At 40.7% G+C, this 14,952-nt stretch overlaps 1 protein-coding gene across 1 annotated transcript; it reads left to right on the top strand.

Annotated features, from left to right (window-relative positions):
• Nucleotides 1-707: 707 nt before the first annotated feature.
• Nucleotides 708-14,677, top strand: LOC308361075 (tumor necrosis factor receptor superfamily member 5-like; the record flags this gene model as incomplete). Its single annotated transcript, XM_080833320.1, has 8 exons — nucleotides 708-835; nucleotides 8,900-9,024; nucleotides 9,198-9,323; nucleotides 9,430-9,585; nucleotides 9,846-9,933; nucleotides 10,011-10,207; nucleotides 14,360-14,502; nucleotides 14,657-14,677. 8 exons carry the CDS (start codon nucleotides 708-710, stop codon nucleotides 14,675-14,677), a joined length of 984 nt encoding a protein of 327 aa, XP_080689446.1.
• Nucleotides 14,678-14,952: the final 275 nt, after the last annotated feature.

The raw sequence follows: 14,952 nt of genomic DNA, 5'->3' as shown, positions 1-14,952 counted from the left end.
GCAATGTAGTGTGTGTTAACGTAACACAGACTTGAGGTGTGTGTGCGCGATAAGAGTCAAAGTCAGGTGGGGGTCCCGGGCCTTGTTAATCAGGCCAACTGCAGCCGAGAAGAAGCTGATTTTGTGGAGTGAGGTTTTGGACCACAGCCTCCTGCCGGAAGGAAAGACCTCAAAGAGTTATGAAGAGAATATGTTGACAAGACAGAAATATGGTTAAAATCAACCAGTAAAGGAGTGATAAAAAAGTAGGCTACTCGCCATCAGCATAATAACTACGGTTATTCAAGTCATTAATTGACTTCGAGTCACAAACTGTGCAGGATATACAGGACACCAGACCATTGGGTGCATCAGTGTAGGTAGATGATGTGCATGGAACACATGTTGTACTGGTGAATTCAGTGCAGTGTTTCTGTGCATAATAACCTTTAATGAGTCAATAAGTAGTTCATACTTTAATCAAACGTAGGTTTCTTATTGGTTCAACATGAAGAAAGCTCTAATGAAGGAGCATGTCATGTACCATGTTACTACTGCTACTTACCAGGACCACACATAGGGCAGCATTCCTGGCCTATAAGATATTCAACTCGACCACAGGCAGGAGAGACCCCACACACGGCAGATGGATCATCGCAACTATCACAACTAGAATCACCAACATCACCATGACTTCCACATCAACTTTGGGTCAACCTGACGTAAAGATGGCGTTCACAAAGCTGTGCAACCAAAAAAAGAAGAAGGCTGTAGCCGTTTGGCCTGGAGCCAAAGTGCATATGGAGGAGGAGGAGGAGGGAGGGGCGCGGCCGGGGCTTGTGAGCGCCGTGGACATGTTATTTTTATTCATAAATATTGATGAATGAAGACAAAATTTGCCTCCAGAAGAAGGGGCACTTTTCTCATCCAGGGCAAAAGGGTAGGTCTCTCTGTCTCACACACACTCTCTCTGCAGCTGCTTCCCTGGCAGCAGGAAATGCAGCTTACAATCCACCTTCCCTTTCCCCATTCATGCTAATAATACATTCATTTCTAAATTAAGCCATGTGTATTTCAGGTGCCAGGTAACTTAAAGTAACTCACAGCTGATTTCTGCACTGCAACTCATTGTTAACCACCATAAACCATCTTTGTGAGAGATAAAGCCCTTCATTCTTGTCTCCACTGATTTGGGTTTACAGGTGTGTGATTGATGTGGTTTACAGGTGTGTGAACGATTTTGTGTACAGGTGTATTATTAGACCAGTATACATGTGTCAATATAAGCCGCTTATAGCTCTTATAATTGCCTCATGTAACCTCATGTTGCCGCTTATATTTACCGATGTCTGAGCCGATCGAGAGAGGTAGTCTACGCCGATCGGTAAGCCGCTTAAACAAGGCCGAGGTAACATGTAGCTAGAGGTGACAGGTAAGCCTCGTATAGGGAGTGTTATGCGCATGCTTGCCTACGTGGCAGTAGACCACCAGGCTACAGACCGTAAATGTAAATATCAGCAGTAATTAAACAAATGTACTGATATTAAATGTACACCTAACATGCCATTCTCAAATTAAAGCCAGTGACATGAGTATTTTGGTGGAGTTAACAATGTAAACCGACAGTGAGCATATCTAGCTATGTAGCATTACCATTTGATCAGTTATGCTTAGCTAGCTGGCTATTCCACCACCCGGGTCTCTTTGCCAGTCCGACGAAGGTAAACTTTTATCGGACACTTTTCGCTTGACGAGCTAATACTAATATGAATGCCATTTGTTATGTATTAGTGACAACCCTAATACTGACAAGTGCTCATCATATCAGCCATAAAACAACAGCAGATATCTAGATTTTAAAAGTTGCCATCGTTCAGTGACAACAAGATCACTGAAAAGAGTTAATGATATGTCAGTCGGGGATGCAAGTTCTTGATAACATTAGGTGGATATTTCATGTCTGTTTATGTCTTTGTTAACATAAGGCGTGAACTCTGAACTCGTGTCGTCGGTAGGCTCGTCAACTAACAGTAAACGAGCTGCAGATTGCAAAACGTCTCGGCACATCTGAGCGTGTCAAATATGAATGATTTCGACGCAGCAAACGGTGTCGGAAGCTGCCTGTGCCCGATGCGGATCCACGTTGTTGTTGGTAGTAAACAAAGAAGGTGGGAGCACATCTCTGTTGTCTTTGCGTATGCCCAAGGCAAGGTAAGCGGCTTAAATTTCGGTCCATGTAACAGCTTACCAACAAGAGCCGCTTCTCTTAGAATTTTTCATACCTCCTCGCGAAGACGATTCAGTCAGAGCGGCTTACGAAAAAGGCAGATGTAAACGCAGCTATTGTCCTGCTACAATGTGAGCTCTTTGTGTCACTTCCTGTAGGTGTTTTCCACCGTGAGAGCTTTGTCCCTTCCCTGTCCTTGATTCAGCCTTAAAAAGAGGTTTTGTTCTTTTCATAATATCAACCACCTACTTTGTCCCCCTCCAGCCTTCTGACCTGCCCTTGATGCTCGTCAACAGCTTTTCGACTCATGACAGCTGCTAACATTTGATGACTGGGCAGTCATGTTGTTGTGTTCAGCAGTTGTGGGCTACAGGCAGCATGAGTGCAGGCATGTCTGAACTCGTCAACTTCCATTATGCTGTTGTGGTAACATGTCCTAAAGACCAGTCAAACACGTAGCTGTGAGCCCATGTTCCATCTTTAATCACGGCCGAGGGTGGCGTTCTCGACAGAGGAATCGTTCTCAGAGCAGTCCTAGTATGGTTGGCCCAAACTAGCCTACTAAACACACAGCTCAGCATACCATGGTGGGTTCGACTTGGGTTGCACTTCACAAAACAATTAACCACCTGTTTGCTCCAGTCTTCGCCCATTGTTCTTCTCTATCCTGTGGTGTCATATATTTGTGTCAACAACCATTTCTGCAGATGTATGGGTATTTTTTTTAAGCAGCCCATACAGCACAGGATAAACATCCTGTTTTCAATTCAATTCAATTTTATTTATATAGCCCCATAACAATACAATTGCCTCTATGCGCTTTACATTGCCCAGAGCCTGAACCCCCTTAGTGCAAGCACAATGGCAACAGGGGCAAGAAAAAAAATAAGTGGGTATACGCAATGCTGACTGCAAAATATGTGGGTATACTCCGTATACCTGCGTATACCCTGGACTACTACACCACTGATCTTGTCTGTCTGATGAACATGCAGCAACTTACTAGTCCAGGCAAAATAGCCCATTTTGGAGCCAAAAATGGAATTAATTGTAATAGAATTTTTTTCAGCATAGATCATTTCTATGAGGTGTCCAGAACAACATACTAAAAGTCCTAAGAAATCCAAGTTGAGGAAATATGTTTAATTCTCATCAATCTGAGATGTGTGCTAATAATGCATGGCAAAAATACACCTCAAAAAATTTTTTTTTTCCTTTACTCCTATCAAAATAAAACTTTACACAATGAAAGTACCCATGAACATTTACATTTTTTGTATTACAGGTTTCTTTGAAAATGAATTTGAATATGCAAATGAGCTATACACTAATCGAATATGCCCAAAATACACCCAATGGGCTTAATTTTTTCCTTTACTCCTACCACAGTAAAACTTTACATAGTAAAAGTATACATAAAAAGTAACTTTTTTTGTATTACAAGTTTCTTTTGAAATTAATTTGAATATGCACATGAGCGTCACACTTATTGAATATGTCCTGATTGCATAGTCAGAAACACCATACCCCTGGCAGGTACTACCAAGCCAGGCAGTTTTCAGGTTAGAGGCCAGTCTAAAAGCAACATTGCCATCTCCCATTGGCAGTAGGATGATAGGATGAAGATTTGACCGATGTATTTGTCATACATATGAATGGTGTTTCTGCCTATGGACATATTCAATAAGTGTGGAGCTCATGTGCATATTCAAATTAATTTCAAAAGAAACTTGTAATACAAAAAATGTTACTTTTCATGGGTACTTTCATTGTGTAAAGTTTCATTTTGATAGGAGTAAAGGAAAAAATGTAAATTTTGAGGCATATTTTTACCATGCATTATTAGCACACATCTCAGCTTGATGAGAATTAAACATATTTCCTCAACTTGGATTTCTTAGGACTTTTAGTATGTTGTTCTGGACACCTCATAGAAATGATCTATGCTGAAAAAAATTCTATTACAATTAGTCTGTCGTAAAACGCTATTTTGCCTGGACTATACCCCAGTAACGTGATGAGAACAGAAGCTGAAAGTGAAACTTATTCTGATTGGCCACGGCCACTTTTACCCGCGAAACCTCCAACGATGAATGGTGTGTAGGGCACTTTACTTTCGCAAATACAATCTACGAGATTCTCTCTATGAGAGAATGAACAGGGGTTTGGGAAATCGACAAGATAACACCCATGACAGGTAAATAACTGCTTGAGAGATCCCACATTTCATTATGTTCATGTACGTGTATATCGTCTCTGTATATAGACCGTAAAACATAGCATAGGGATGACCAGGCGTCTTCTTCTGCACTGACATGTGCTCTTTTTGAGTCTTAAAAATAATTATACTCACTTTCACTCACTCTGTACGATGTGCGCTCAATAATGACATGACATCGAATTTTGTGACACTTCAAAATGCCGTTCGTTGTAAACCGCAAGGATCTAGACTCTACACTGGCTTGTCTGCGAGACGGTTTCTTTGTGTGTGTGAGTGCGTGTGCATGTGTGAGCGGGAGAAGAGTAAGCTATTCTGTGCAAAGTGCCTTGTCTGTACAGAGGAATAGGAGGGGATATACTTACAGTACCTTTGCCTGATGTGCTGTGCTTACGGGTTGCTGTGTGTGCCTTCTGGCTCTTGATGTGTATTTTATCACTGAATCTATGATTGGGATGAAATGAACTGCTCCCTCCCCAATGTGCTTTTAGAAAATACAATTTAAAGAGAAATACAAATCTTTGCTTTTCCCTAATAGTTAAGCAAAGCAAAATAGCCCATTTGGAGCCAAAATGAGAATTCATTGTAAAAAAAAAAAATTTCAGCATAGATAATTTCTATGAGGTGTCCAGAACAACATACTAAAAGTCCTTAGAAATCCTAATTAAGGAAATATGTTTTAATTTGCAAAAATACACCTCAAAATGTATTTTTTTTCCATTTACTCCTATCAAAATAAAACTTTACACAATGACAGTACCCATAAAAAGTAAAATATTTTGTATACACTAGCTATAGACTAATCGAATATCCCCAAAATACACCTAAATAGGCTTAATTTTTTTTCCTTTAATCCTACCACAATACAATTTTACATAGTAAAAGTATACATAAAAAGTAACTTTTTTTGTAATACAAGTTTCTTTTGAAATGAATTTGAATATGCACATGAGCGTCACGCTCTTTGAATATGTCCTAAATTGCATAGGAAGAAACACCATACCCCTGGCAGGTACTACCAAGCAAGGCAGTTTTCAGGTTAGAGGCCAGTCTAAAAGCAACATTGACATCTCCCATTGGCAGTAGGATGATTGGGTGAAGATTGGGCCGATGTATTTGTCATACATATGAATGGTGTTTCTGCCTATGGACATATTCAATACGTGTGGAGCTCATGTGCATATTCAAATTCATTTCAAAAGAAACTTGTAGTACAAAAAATGTTACTTTTCATGGGTTATTTCATTGTGTAAAGTTTCATTTTGATAGGAGTAAAGGGAAAAAATACATTTTCGAGGTGTATTTTTACCATGCATTATTAGCACCCATCTCAGATTGATGAGAATTAAACATTATTTCCTCAACTAGGGTTTCTTATGTTGTTCTGGATACCTCAAAGAAATGATCTATGCTGAATCAAATTCTTTTACAATTAGTCTGTTGTAAAACGCTATTTTGCCTGGACTATAAACCTTTGTGTGAGACTTGATTCAGTGCCCTGGTCATTTTGTCGAAATTAGGTAACCTGCAGGGGGCAGCAATTACGCATGTTTATAGCCCCTTTACACATACATCTATAAAATGCTTTACGTAATGTAACATCCTTTGAACCAATCATGCTTGTTGTAAGAAGGTGAACATGGAGTTTACACAGTTTCATGGAAGAAAAAGACTTCAGATGACAAGTGTGTGTGTGTGTGTGTGTGTGTGTGTGTGTGTGTGTGTGTGTGTGTGTGTGTCCCAGGTGACTCGGTGTGTGGTGAGAGCGGACGAGCAGGCGAATGTGTTAAGTGTTACGGCTGATATGCGTCTAATTGTAAAGAAAGATTGCTGTATTGTATGCGTTTCACTTGATAATTTTCCTCCAAATACGATCATCAGTACAATTTCAAGCACCTGACCTGCAAGAACTTTCATGCCTGCTTGATGAGTAATCGTCAACTGGGAAAGACTCAATCTTCTGAAAAATATGCCCAGCCCAGCCACATCAGGAGGACTAAAAAGACCGTAATGGCCAACTTTTAAATTTTCTAGGGTTAGGGTTAGGCATTATTGTTTTAATATATTGACAAATATTGAGAAGAAAGGATTTACACTTGCGTTATCTCCTGAAAGTACATTAAAAAAAAAAACACAGAAGCACTGAACTAAATGCCACAGAAAGATTTTTTTGTTTTTACATTTGCAATTAGTAAGATTAAAACTATTTAAAGATTCAGTGGAAAAGTTCAGTACAAATTAGGCTTATACTGGCCACTATTGCTTAGGCCAAAAGCCCATTGAGGCAGTATTGTTTCTGCCATTAGTGTTCTTAAGGGTCAATGAATAAATTATCATACTGTTAGTAATACGTTTTATACCATATATTATGAGTGCCAGACTTGGATTTGGTCAGTCAGAAACAGGTTAAATCTTGATACAATGGTGGTCAGCCAAGGGAGAAAGAGAGACAGGGTTCACTCAAACAGCTTCTCCTAAATCTCATTCTGTCAGCTTTTGGAACAATACAGGTTTTTATCCTGTTGGCAAAAGCAAGGGGTGTCACCCCAGAGCTCCATCCCTTAATGCTAATTTTTACCTGGGAGTCATGGAGTCTGTCACCCATTTGCTCACACAGAGCACAGGGGTTTCAGAACTCTAGCCATGATCAAAGAACTCAAAATCTATGCATGAGGCTGAGGAACCTACAAGAATCTGGCTGGGGAGGAAGTTGAGCGCTATCTCACTCCTCATGTAGGCCAGGTCCAGAATACACATGAGAAGTTTTACATTTCACACATCTCCAAATAAAACTAACCATTACAACTAGGAATGAGACACATTGAATTATTGACTGGCATATACTCATTAACTCTAAGGGCCTGATTTACTAACATGCGAGCGATGCTTAATCTGCGATCGCACATTAACGCACAGTGTTTTTGCGCATTTTCCCTGGTATTGATCAAACCACATCTGCACTGGGCAATGTGTGCTTACTCCGCCCTTTAAAGGGCCTGATTTACTAACATTGATTTGCGAACGCAGCTTAATCTGCGCCTTTGCAAGGCGCACATTAACGCACGGTGTTTCCCCGCATTTTCCGTGATATTTATCAAGCCAGATCAGTGCTGGGCAATCATTATTTAGCGCACAGTTAAAAGACGGGAGAAATTGCCTGTAAATAATATGCTATTGGTGGCATTAATGCATAAACTGTCTATTATAACAATATAGATGTGTACATGGCGAGATTAATACGTTCTACAAGGGACATGGGTTCACTACAATACATCCCCACTGAAACAAATACATTTCCCAAGTAGCCAGGCTTCTCCAAAATCACCGTTGCTCAATCATGGATAGATGGCACTATTCCGGAAGATACTACTATCATGGACAGACCACTACCACGTAAGTACTGTAATGGTCATGTTGGCATCACATATGACCTGGACATTCATTGAATATGCGTGCTTTCTGTTTCGGTAAACGTGTTCGTGGACTGAAGGTGGGACTGTTTGCATGTGGGTACGATCAATGGCTCCAATTACGTTCGGAAAGTTTATTTTCAGCTATCGTAGTGGGGGAATATATATTGACCAGTGCACCGTAGCAATGCATCGAGCACCTGGGTGAATATTTGGCTGAGTGAAGGCTGAGATATACCAACTGCTGATGCTATAACTGTTTGAAATGATCCGATGCCAATATTTGTAATGTTGTCCTGAGTTTAACAACTGATGGAATGGAATGTGATCGCAGGGTGGAGGGTTCGATTTCGTCTCTGATCTGGTCCAGTAATTGAAGTATTGTGTGGCTGGTTAACCTGTACCGTCTAATGATTTATGGTTCGCTTAACTGAAAATGTGTTATACGAGTTGAAAAAATTATTTCTGTGCGCTGTCTCTGTCTTATTTCTTCGCCTTGCTCTTATCACTGCTGCCATATCAACGTTTTCAGACTCAATGGAAATGCGCTTCCTGGTTAAGACGTGCTTTTATGAGGCGGAGAATTACAGTAGCGCGCAAATCAGAGACGTGCGCTTGCCAGGCAGTTTAGTAAATACCACGCAAGACATCATTAGGCGCACTCCTCCCATTAAAGTGCGCTTCACGCCTACGTTACCACCCACGTCTCCGTGCCATCCCACCTGTTGGCAGGTACACACCCTCAAAGCGTTAATATGCGTCTCTACTCAAATGCGCCCCCTTAGTAAATACCGTTTTATGTTTACGACCGCTATTTTACGCCAGAAATGGGCGCAATCCTGTTAGTAAATCAGGCCCTAAATCTTAAATCCTGGTACCTTCACTGTATAGTATTTAATTTGTGGCATTTGTATGCATTCACATGGTCATGGTGCCACATGCTATACACTACCCATCCATCCAACAACACCACACACTCCAACCCCAAAGAAGTGTCCTCTTTTTCACAAACTCAAATCTGGTAACCCTAATGACATTGCATCCCCACTTTGTCTATGATGTCAGGATTCTGAATCCAGTGGCCTGGTGTTGCCTTTTGCTGCTGCATGCTTTCAGTGTCGTCAAGACAAGGGAATGTGGTCGAGCGGAATATGACACCGGACAGGAGTGCTGCCCAATGTGTAGCCCTGGTAAGTTACACATCTGAAACAAAGTGGTACAGTGACGTATTTTCCAGACTATAAACTGCACGTGTGTTACAATCTAATGTTACATGAAATGAATAATTGAAGAAATGAAAAAAATAATAATAATAATTGAAATAAAAATGAAAAGCGCCTGAACCGTGTGGTGTGTGTTTAAGGTCATTATGTGAAGCGCCACTGCACTGAGGATAGAAGTACCACATGCCTGCCTTGCCCGCCCTCCTCCTTCACTGATAAACCTAGCGGACTCCTCAGATGTTTCTCATGTTCAGTCTGTGATTCAAGTAAGTCCTGTTTATCATCAATCACCAAAATGTCATCCCGTCACTCATTTATTTACTCATTCCTACCATTATGACAGGGGTTAATATTTGTGTGTATTTTACTCAGGTGCAGGTCTAAGAGTGAAGAGGGCGTGCAGCTCCACTTCAGACACACTCTGTGAGCCTCTGGAAGGTCACTACTGTACTGACCCAATCAAAGATGGCTGCCGAGGAGCTGTGGAACACACAAAGTGCTCACCAGGGCAGTACATCAACCAGACAGGTTAGACAATCCTCTAATTACCCTATAGAGACAGAATGATAAAGTTTAAAGAGTAGGTGACACACACACACACCCACTTATGCAGGAAACAAGAAAGGGAACACGTTACAGTGATATGTAAGCCACTGAAACTACGTAACTACGATGAGTCTTCAGCATGTGGAGGCTTAAAAAATGTATTTCAAGACCTTCATTTAGTTACATATGACTGACAGTATTGAGAATCATAACAAGGCAATGTAATAACCTTTCTCTCACAGGTACAGCATCTACAGATACTGTGTGTGGTGACTGTATAGGAGACACATACTCAGATGGATCATTCACATACTGCAGACCACACACACGGTACGTTCAATCACTTGAAATGATACAAGTTATTTACTTGTGTATCTAAAATGGAACTATTTATGTGATCTCTGTAGGTGTGAGTTGATTGGACTTGTTGTCCTAAGAGAAGGATCATCTTCTTATGACACTGATTGTGGTCAAAGACCACACACTGGTGCCATTTTAGCTGGTGTCATTGTAGCTGGTATCATAGTTGGGGTTGCAGTCCTAGCTGCTACATTTGGAGCTGTGGTATTTAATAGAGGGGAGAGGACAATAACAGCTCAACAAGGTAAGAAATGTTCATGTTTCTTATTATTTAATTATTATGAAGTTATGATTAAGGTCTACTGTTATCATGATTGCCATTGTCGAGAATATTGATAAAGACACAAGCTTATTAATGTGTTTTTTTGTTCTTCTCTCTTAACTCAGCTCATGTCATCTTTCCTCTTACTCAAATGGACCATTCACATCCTGCAGACCACACACACACAGTAAGTTGCACTATTGTGTTTTGTTTAGTTTGACGTTGTTTGTGTGTTTAGTGTAGTCTCTGTCTTGTTTATTCTTGTGTCCGTAATATTAGTGCATCTTATTTACATGTAAATGTAATCTGTAAGCCAACCTATTGAGGCTTAAAAAGATGAGGTTGAATGGATGTGATTGCATTTCAGCAGCTGTACTCTAGACTGCCTGATGACTGAAGTCTCAACTAACGCATTGTTTCGGTGTGGTTTCGAGAATTCAAGTTGTGGAATGTAATTTGAAAGCCAATGCTGTGATTGTATTTCAGCAGATAACTAAATATGTGACCGTAAAACTGTTTTTAAACTTTAAAGGTGTGAATCTCTGAAGAGGCCAGGAACACACAAAGCCGACCCCGAATGTAAAATCTGTCGCCATCACTTTGCATTATGGGTGCACCAGACTGCAGTTTGTATTTTGGTTTTGCTGCTTTTGCTGTCAGGATGGAGGCCTTAAACTAGAGCCCTAGGTTTTTACTGTTTTATGTTTTTGTTTTAACATGTTATGTTTTTATAAGACCAAATTGAAATTTCAATGTCATGGCAACACGGACAGCCACACCTGTCCTTAGCACTGCTGCTGTTTTTCACAAGGCACGTCTGTGCCCTCCTGAAGCTGAACCTGTGAATGATTTAAAGTTTACTGCAAAAGACAAAATGGTGCCTATTTAGGAGACTTGACTTTCTCCCAACAGTAATGGTACTTCGGTCAGGTTTTTCTGTAGTCAATACTGATGCAGACCATACTGATGGAACTGAATACATATTGATGTGTTCCTGTTCTAAGTGGTTGTTTCCATAGTAATAGAAATGCTAATTTGGGGGACTAATGGAACCAAACCCAGCAGCTGTCACCACCACATTGCAGCCAGCGTCTACTGGAGCTGTGGGCTCATGCTAAGGTGACGGACTGTCCACCCTCCCCCAGAGATACAAACTAATGTTTTTTTTTTACTATTTGTAAAGTTGAACGTGAATAATCAAATAAACGTTTACATTCGTTGTCCTGAGTGCTCAAATGATGTTTTCATTGCACTCATGTTACACTAATTTCTGTGATTAATTCAGACATCATAACAGGGTAATAAGACCTTGCACCTGTGCTTCAGACACCTGCGCCAAGGCTCCTCTCTCTGTCCCTCTCAATTTAACTGTAGTAGCCTACTAGTTTTTCTCCCCATCTCTCTATCTATCCCTCTCAGTCTACTCTTACACTCCATCTCTCTGCTTCAGTTAATTTTTTTCGCTCATTTCTATCTTTACCCTCTTCATTTTGTCTTCATCCATAGCCAGTCACTCTTCTTTCCTTTCTTCTTCCGATTAATCTGTCCATCAATTCCCACTTTTTTTTCACCTTTTCAACCTGGTTGGTTGACCATTCCAGCCAATTAAACCTGACCTCCCATCAGACCCCAATCAAATCAGAAGGCTTATACTGTACCCTAGATAAGATACTTATACCCCACCCATTTTCCCTTGGGGCAACTGGGGTCACACACTCTTATTTGAAATCTTAACTGTCACTAAACTATGTCTGAATCTAAGCCACATTTAAACCTTAAACTAATGCAATGGGTTATCTGATAAATCCCTTCTTACTCATATGAAAATGCACATTACTAATATACTATACAGTATTATAAACTCAATTAAATTCCCAATCAACAAACCTTATCTTAAACATCCAATGCACTTCATCTAACTAAATATTACTAACCAAACCCAATAAAACAATCCTAGATGCTGACACAATAATGTTTACAGAAACATACAGAATACAATACAATGAAGATCCTGTCATGAATGCAGTGTTGTGCGTTTGATGCAGTGTCAATGTATATAAATGTCCTTGTATGTAGCAGTATTAATGTCCAAGTTCTAGTGTTCCTGACACCCGAGATGCCATGTCCCTGAACTCACAGGTAAGAGCGAAAATCCCTTTTCTCTTATCTAGGGTAAAATTATCTTACTGCCCTGCATCGTGCAGTGACACTTGCCTTCCGTGAGCTGTGACTGGCAACCATGCATCTCTGATCACCAGTTTCTGATATACCAAGTCTCTGAATGTAGTGTTGTGTAAAACATGAAAATCCCCCAAAAACATCTTCTCAAAATCCACTGATGTCTTCGAATCTCCATGAATATGTCGGAAACCAGAGGTTGCGTCCACAATCTCCTTCACGGCCGCCCTGCTTGCGAGGCAGGCTAGCACTCGACCTTGGCATGTTCATTGTAGTCCCACGACGACCATATTTTTTATTTTATTGTATTATTATACTTACTTTCTAATATGTAGGCACTCTGAGATTCCTGTGAATGAAAAGTGCGTTAAAAATAAAATGAATTATTATTATTATAATCTGATCATCTAAATCCCACTTCTCCATGAGGGATCCGGGTCCGTCTCCTGACCCTTCTTCTCTACTCACCTCTGCTTTGACCATGTCATGTGTTCCATCAGTTCCCTTCCCCAATGGAGGAAACATCCATCCACTTCAGCATTTCCATGACCTTACCCACCTCTTACCCAGGTAGAGCTGCTGCATCGGAATGCTCCCCATTCTAACTCTGATAGACTCACTGAATTGTGGTAGTCCCACCTGGTGGTCCTGAAGCTCTGCACAAAAGTACTGTAAGAACAATACTACATACTTTAGTCAAATTCAAAAGTCAAAGTGTTTTATTTATCACATGCACCGAATGGCTCAGCGTCATCAGAGCAGTGAAATTCTGGTAACCTGGCATGTAACATCTACACAGTAGACGAGCACAAGATTAAAAATAACATATAACAAAGTAAGGGCTAGCAGCAGTTTACCGTGTTTAGGAGTGAGGAATATTAAATGAAAATATACATATCAAATATATGTAGTGAGTAAGCGGTAAGTGTAGTTGTATGAGTGGAGGAGCAGAATGGACATGGGGATGACGATTGATCAGTGGGTCAGTGTGGCTGGTTCAAAAGCCTTACGGCCTGGAGGATTCTAGCGTAGAACTCGATGAAATGTCTGTCTGATGTGGATTTTTTTGTACGTTACAGACCTCAAGCACACACAACACACTATGATGGAGAGAGAGGAGAGATAAGGAGGTAAGATCCATAGTGAAGTTTGTCTTCTGGTTGGCCTTGTCTTCACAGGCCGCAATGTCTCCTCAATTCTCCTTGCTCCGTTCTCTCACCACTCGTAGCGGTCGGTGTCTCAACGCTGAATTCCTTCTTCAACACAACACACTCAGCATACTAGTTACATTTCAGTTATAGTCAATAGAATACACAACTTAGCATAATGGGTGTGTCTTTGGTCTAGTTCACAGTGTAAGTTGGGTGCATGCTGGGTATGGGGTCTACCTATATATGAAAAGGTGTGAATGTCAGCAGACAGGGAGGGTCTTGCTGACCATTTGTGCGTTAATGAAGGTGGTGAGAATGTTATACATTCTTGTGGGGGAGGAACTCATATGAGTTGAAAGTATATGAAAAACACCTTAATCTAACAATCTCCCTGTCTGATCATAAATCAAAATACATCATGATCACAATAAAACCTTACAAAACCATAACAAACATAATCAGACATAGTGATCAAACAATCCAACATTATTACAAAATGTCAACAGACACGTGTTCCCATAGTGTAGTGATAAAAAGGTTTAAAACAGAAAACATGTTCCTATAGTGTAGTGGTATCAATATTCAAGATTTGGTGTCTCTTGTAACCAACATGCCATGTCCCTTATCTCACAGGTGAAAGCGAAAATCCCATTAATTTGTTTGGGTAAAATTATTTCACGGTCCTGCTTTTGCACAGCGACCCATGCGTTCCGCAAGCTGTGAGTGGCGACTATATGCATCGCTGGTCCATCAGTTTCTGATGTGTCAAGTCTTTGAATGTTGTGTCGTCACTTCTGTCCAACAGGTGAGATGAATCTGGACAACGGTGATGGCTTGGTCGTTGCATCAGGTCACTGGTTCCTGAGTTCCAGTTCCCCTCCTGCTGCTCCTGGGACTGTTGTTCTGAAAAACAAACAGAGAAAACGGCGGCAGTATCACAAATTCCAAGTATGTGTCATTTCATTCATAGGACCAGAACAAACAAACTTAAAAAAATATAACACTGAACATTATAAGTCCCTTAACTCTTTTGGTTGGCCTTGTCTTCACAGGCAGCGATGTCTCCCCAATTCTCCTTGCTCCGTTCTCTCACCACTCGTAGCGGTCGGTGTCTCTCTGCTGAATTCTTTCTTCAACACAACACACTCAGCATACTAGTTACATTTCAGTTATAGTCAATAGAATACACAACTTAGCATAATGGGTGTGTCTGTGGTCTGGTTCACAGTGTCAGTCGGGTGCATTCTGGGTGTGGGGGTCTACCTATATATGAAAAGATGTGAATGTCAGCAGACAGGGAGGGTCTTGCTGACCATTTGTGTGTTAATGAAGGTGGTGAGAATGGTATACATTCTTGTGGGGGAGGGATTTATATGAGTTGAAAGTATATGAAAAACA

The sequence above is a fragment of the Sprattus sprattus genome, assembly GCF_963457725.1.
Source record: "Sprattus sprattus genome assembly, chromosome: 2".
NCBI lineage: Eukaryota > Metazoa > Chordata > Actinopteri > Clupeiformes > Clupeidae > Sprattus > Sprattus sprattus.
The sequence above is the reverse complement of the archived record's forward strand: the minus strand, read 5'-3'. Positions and strand labels throughout refer to the sequence as shown.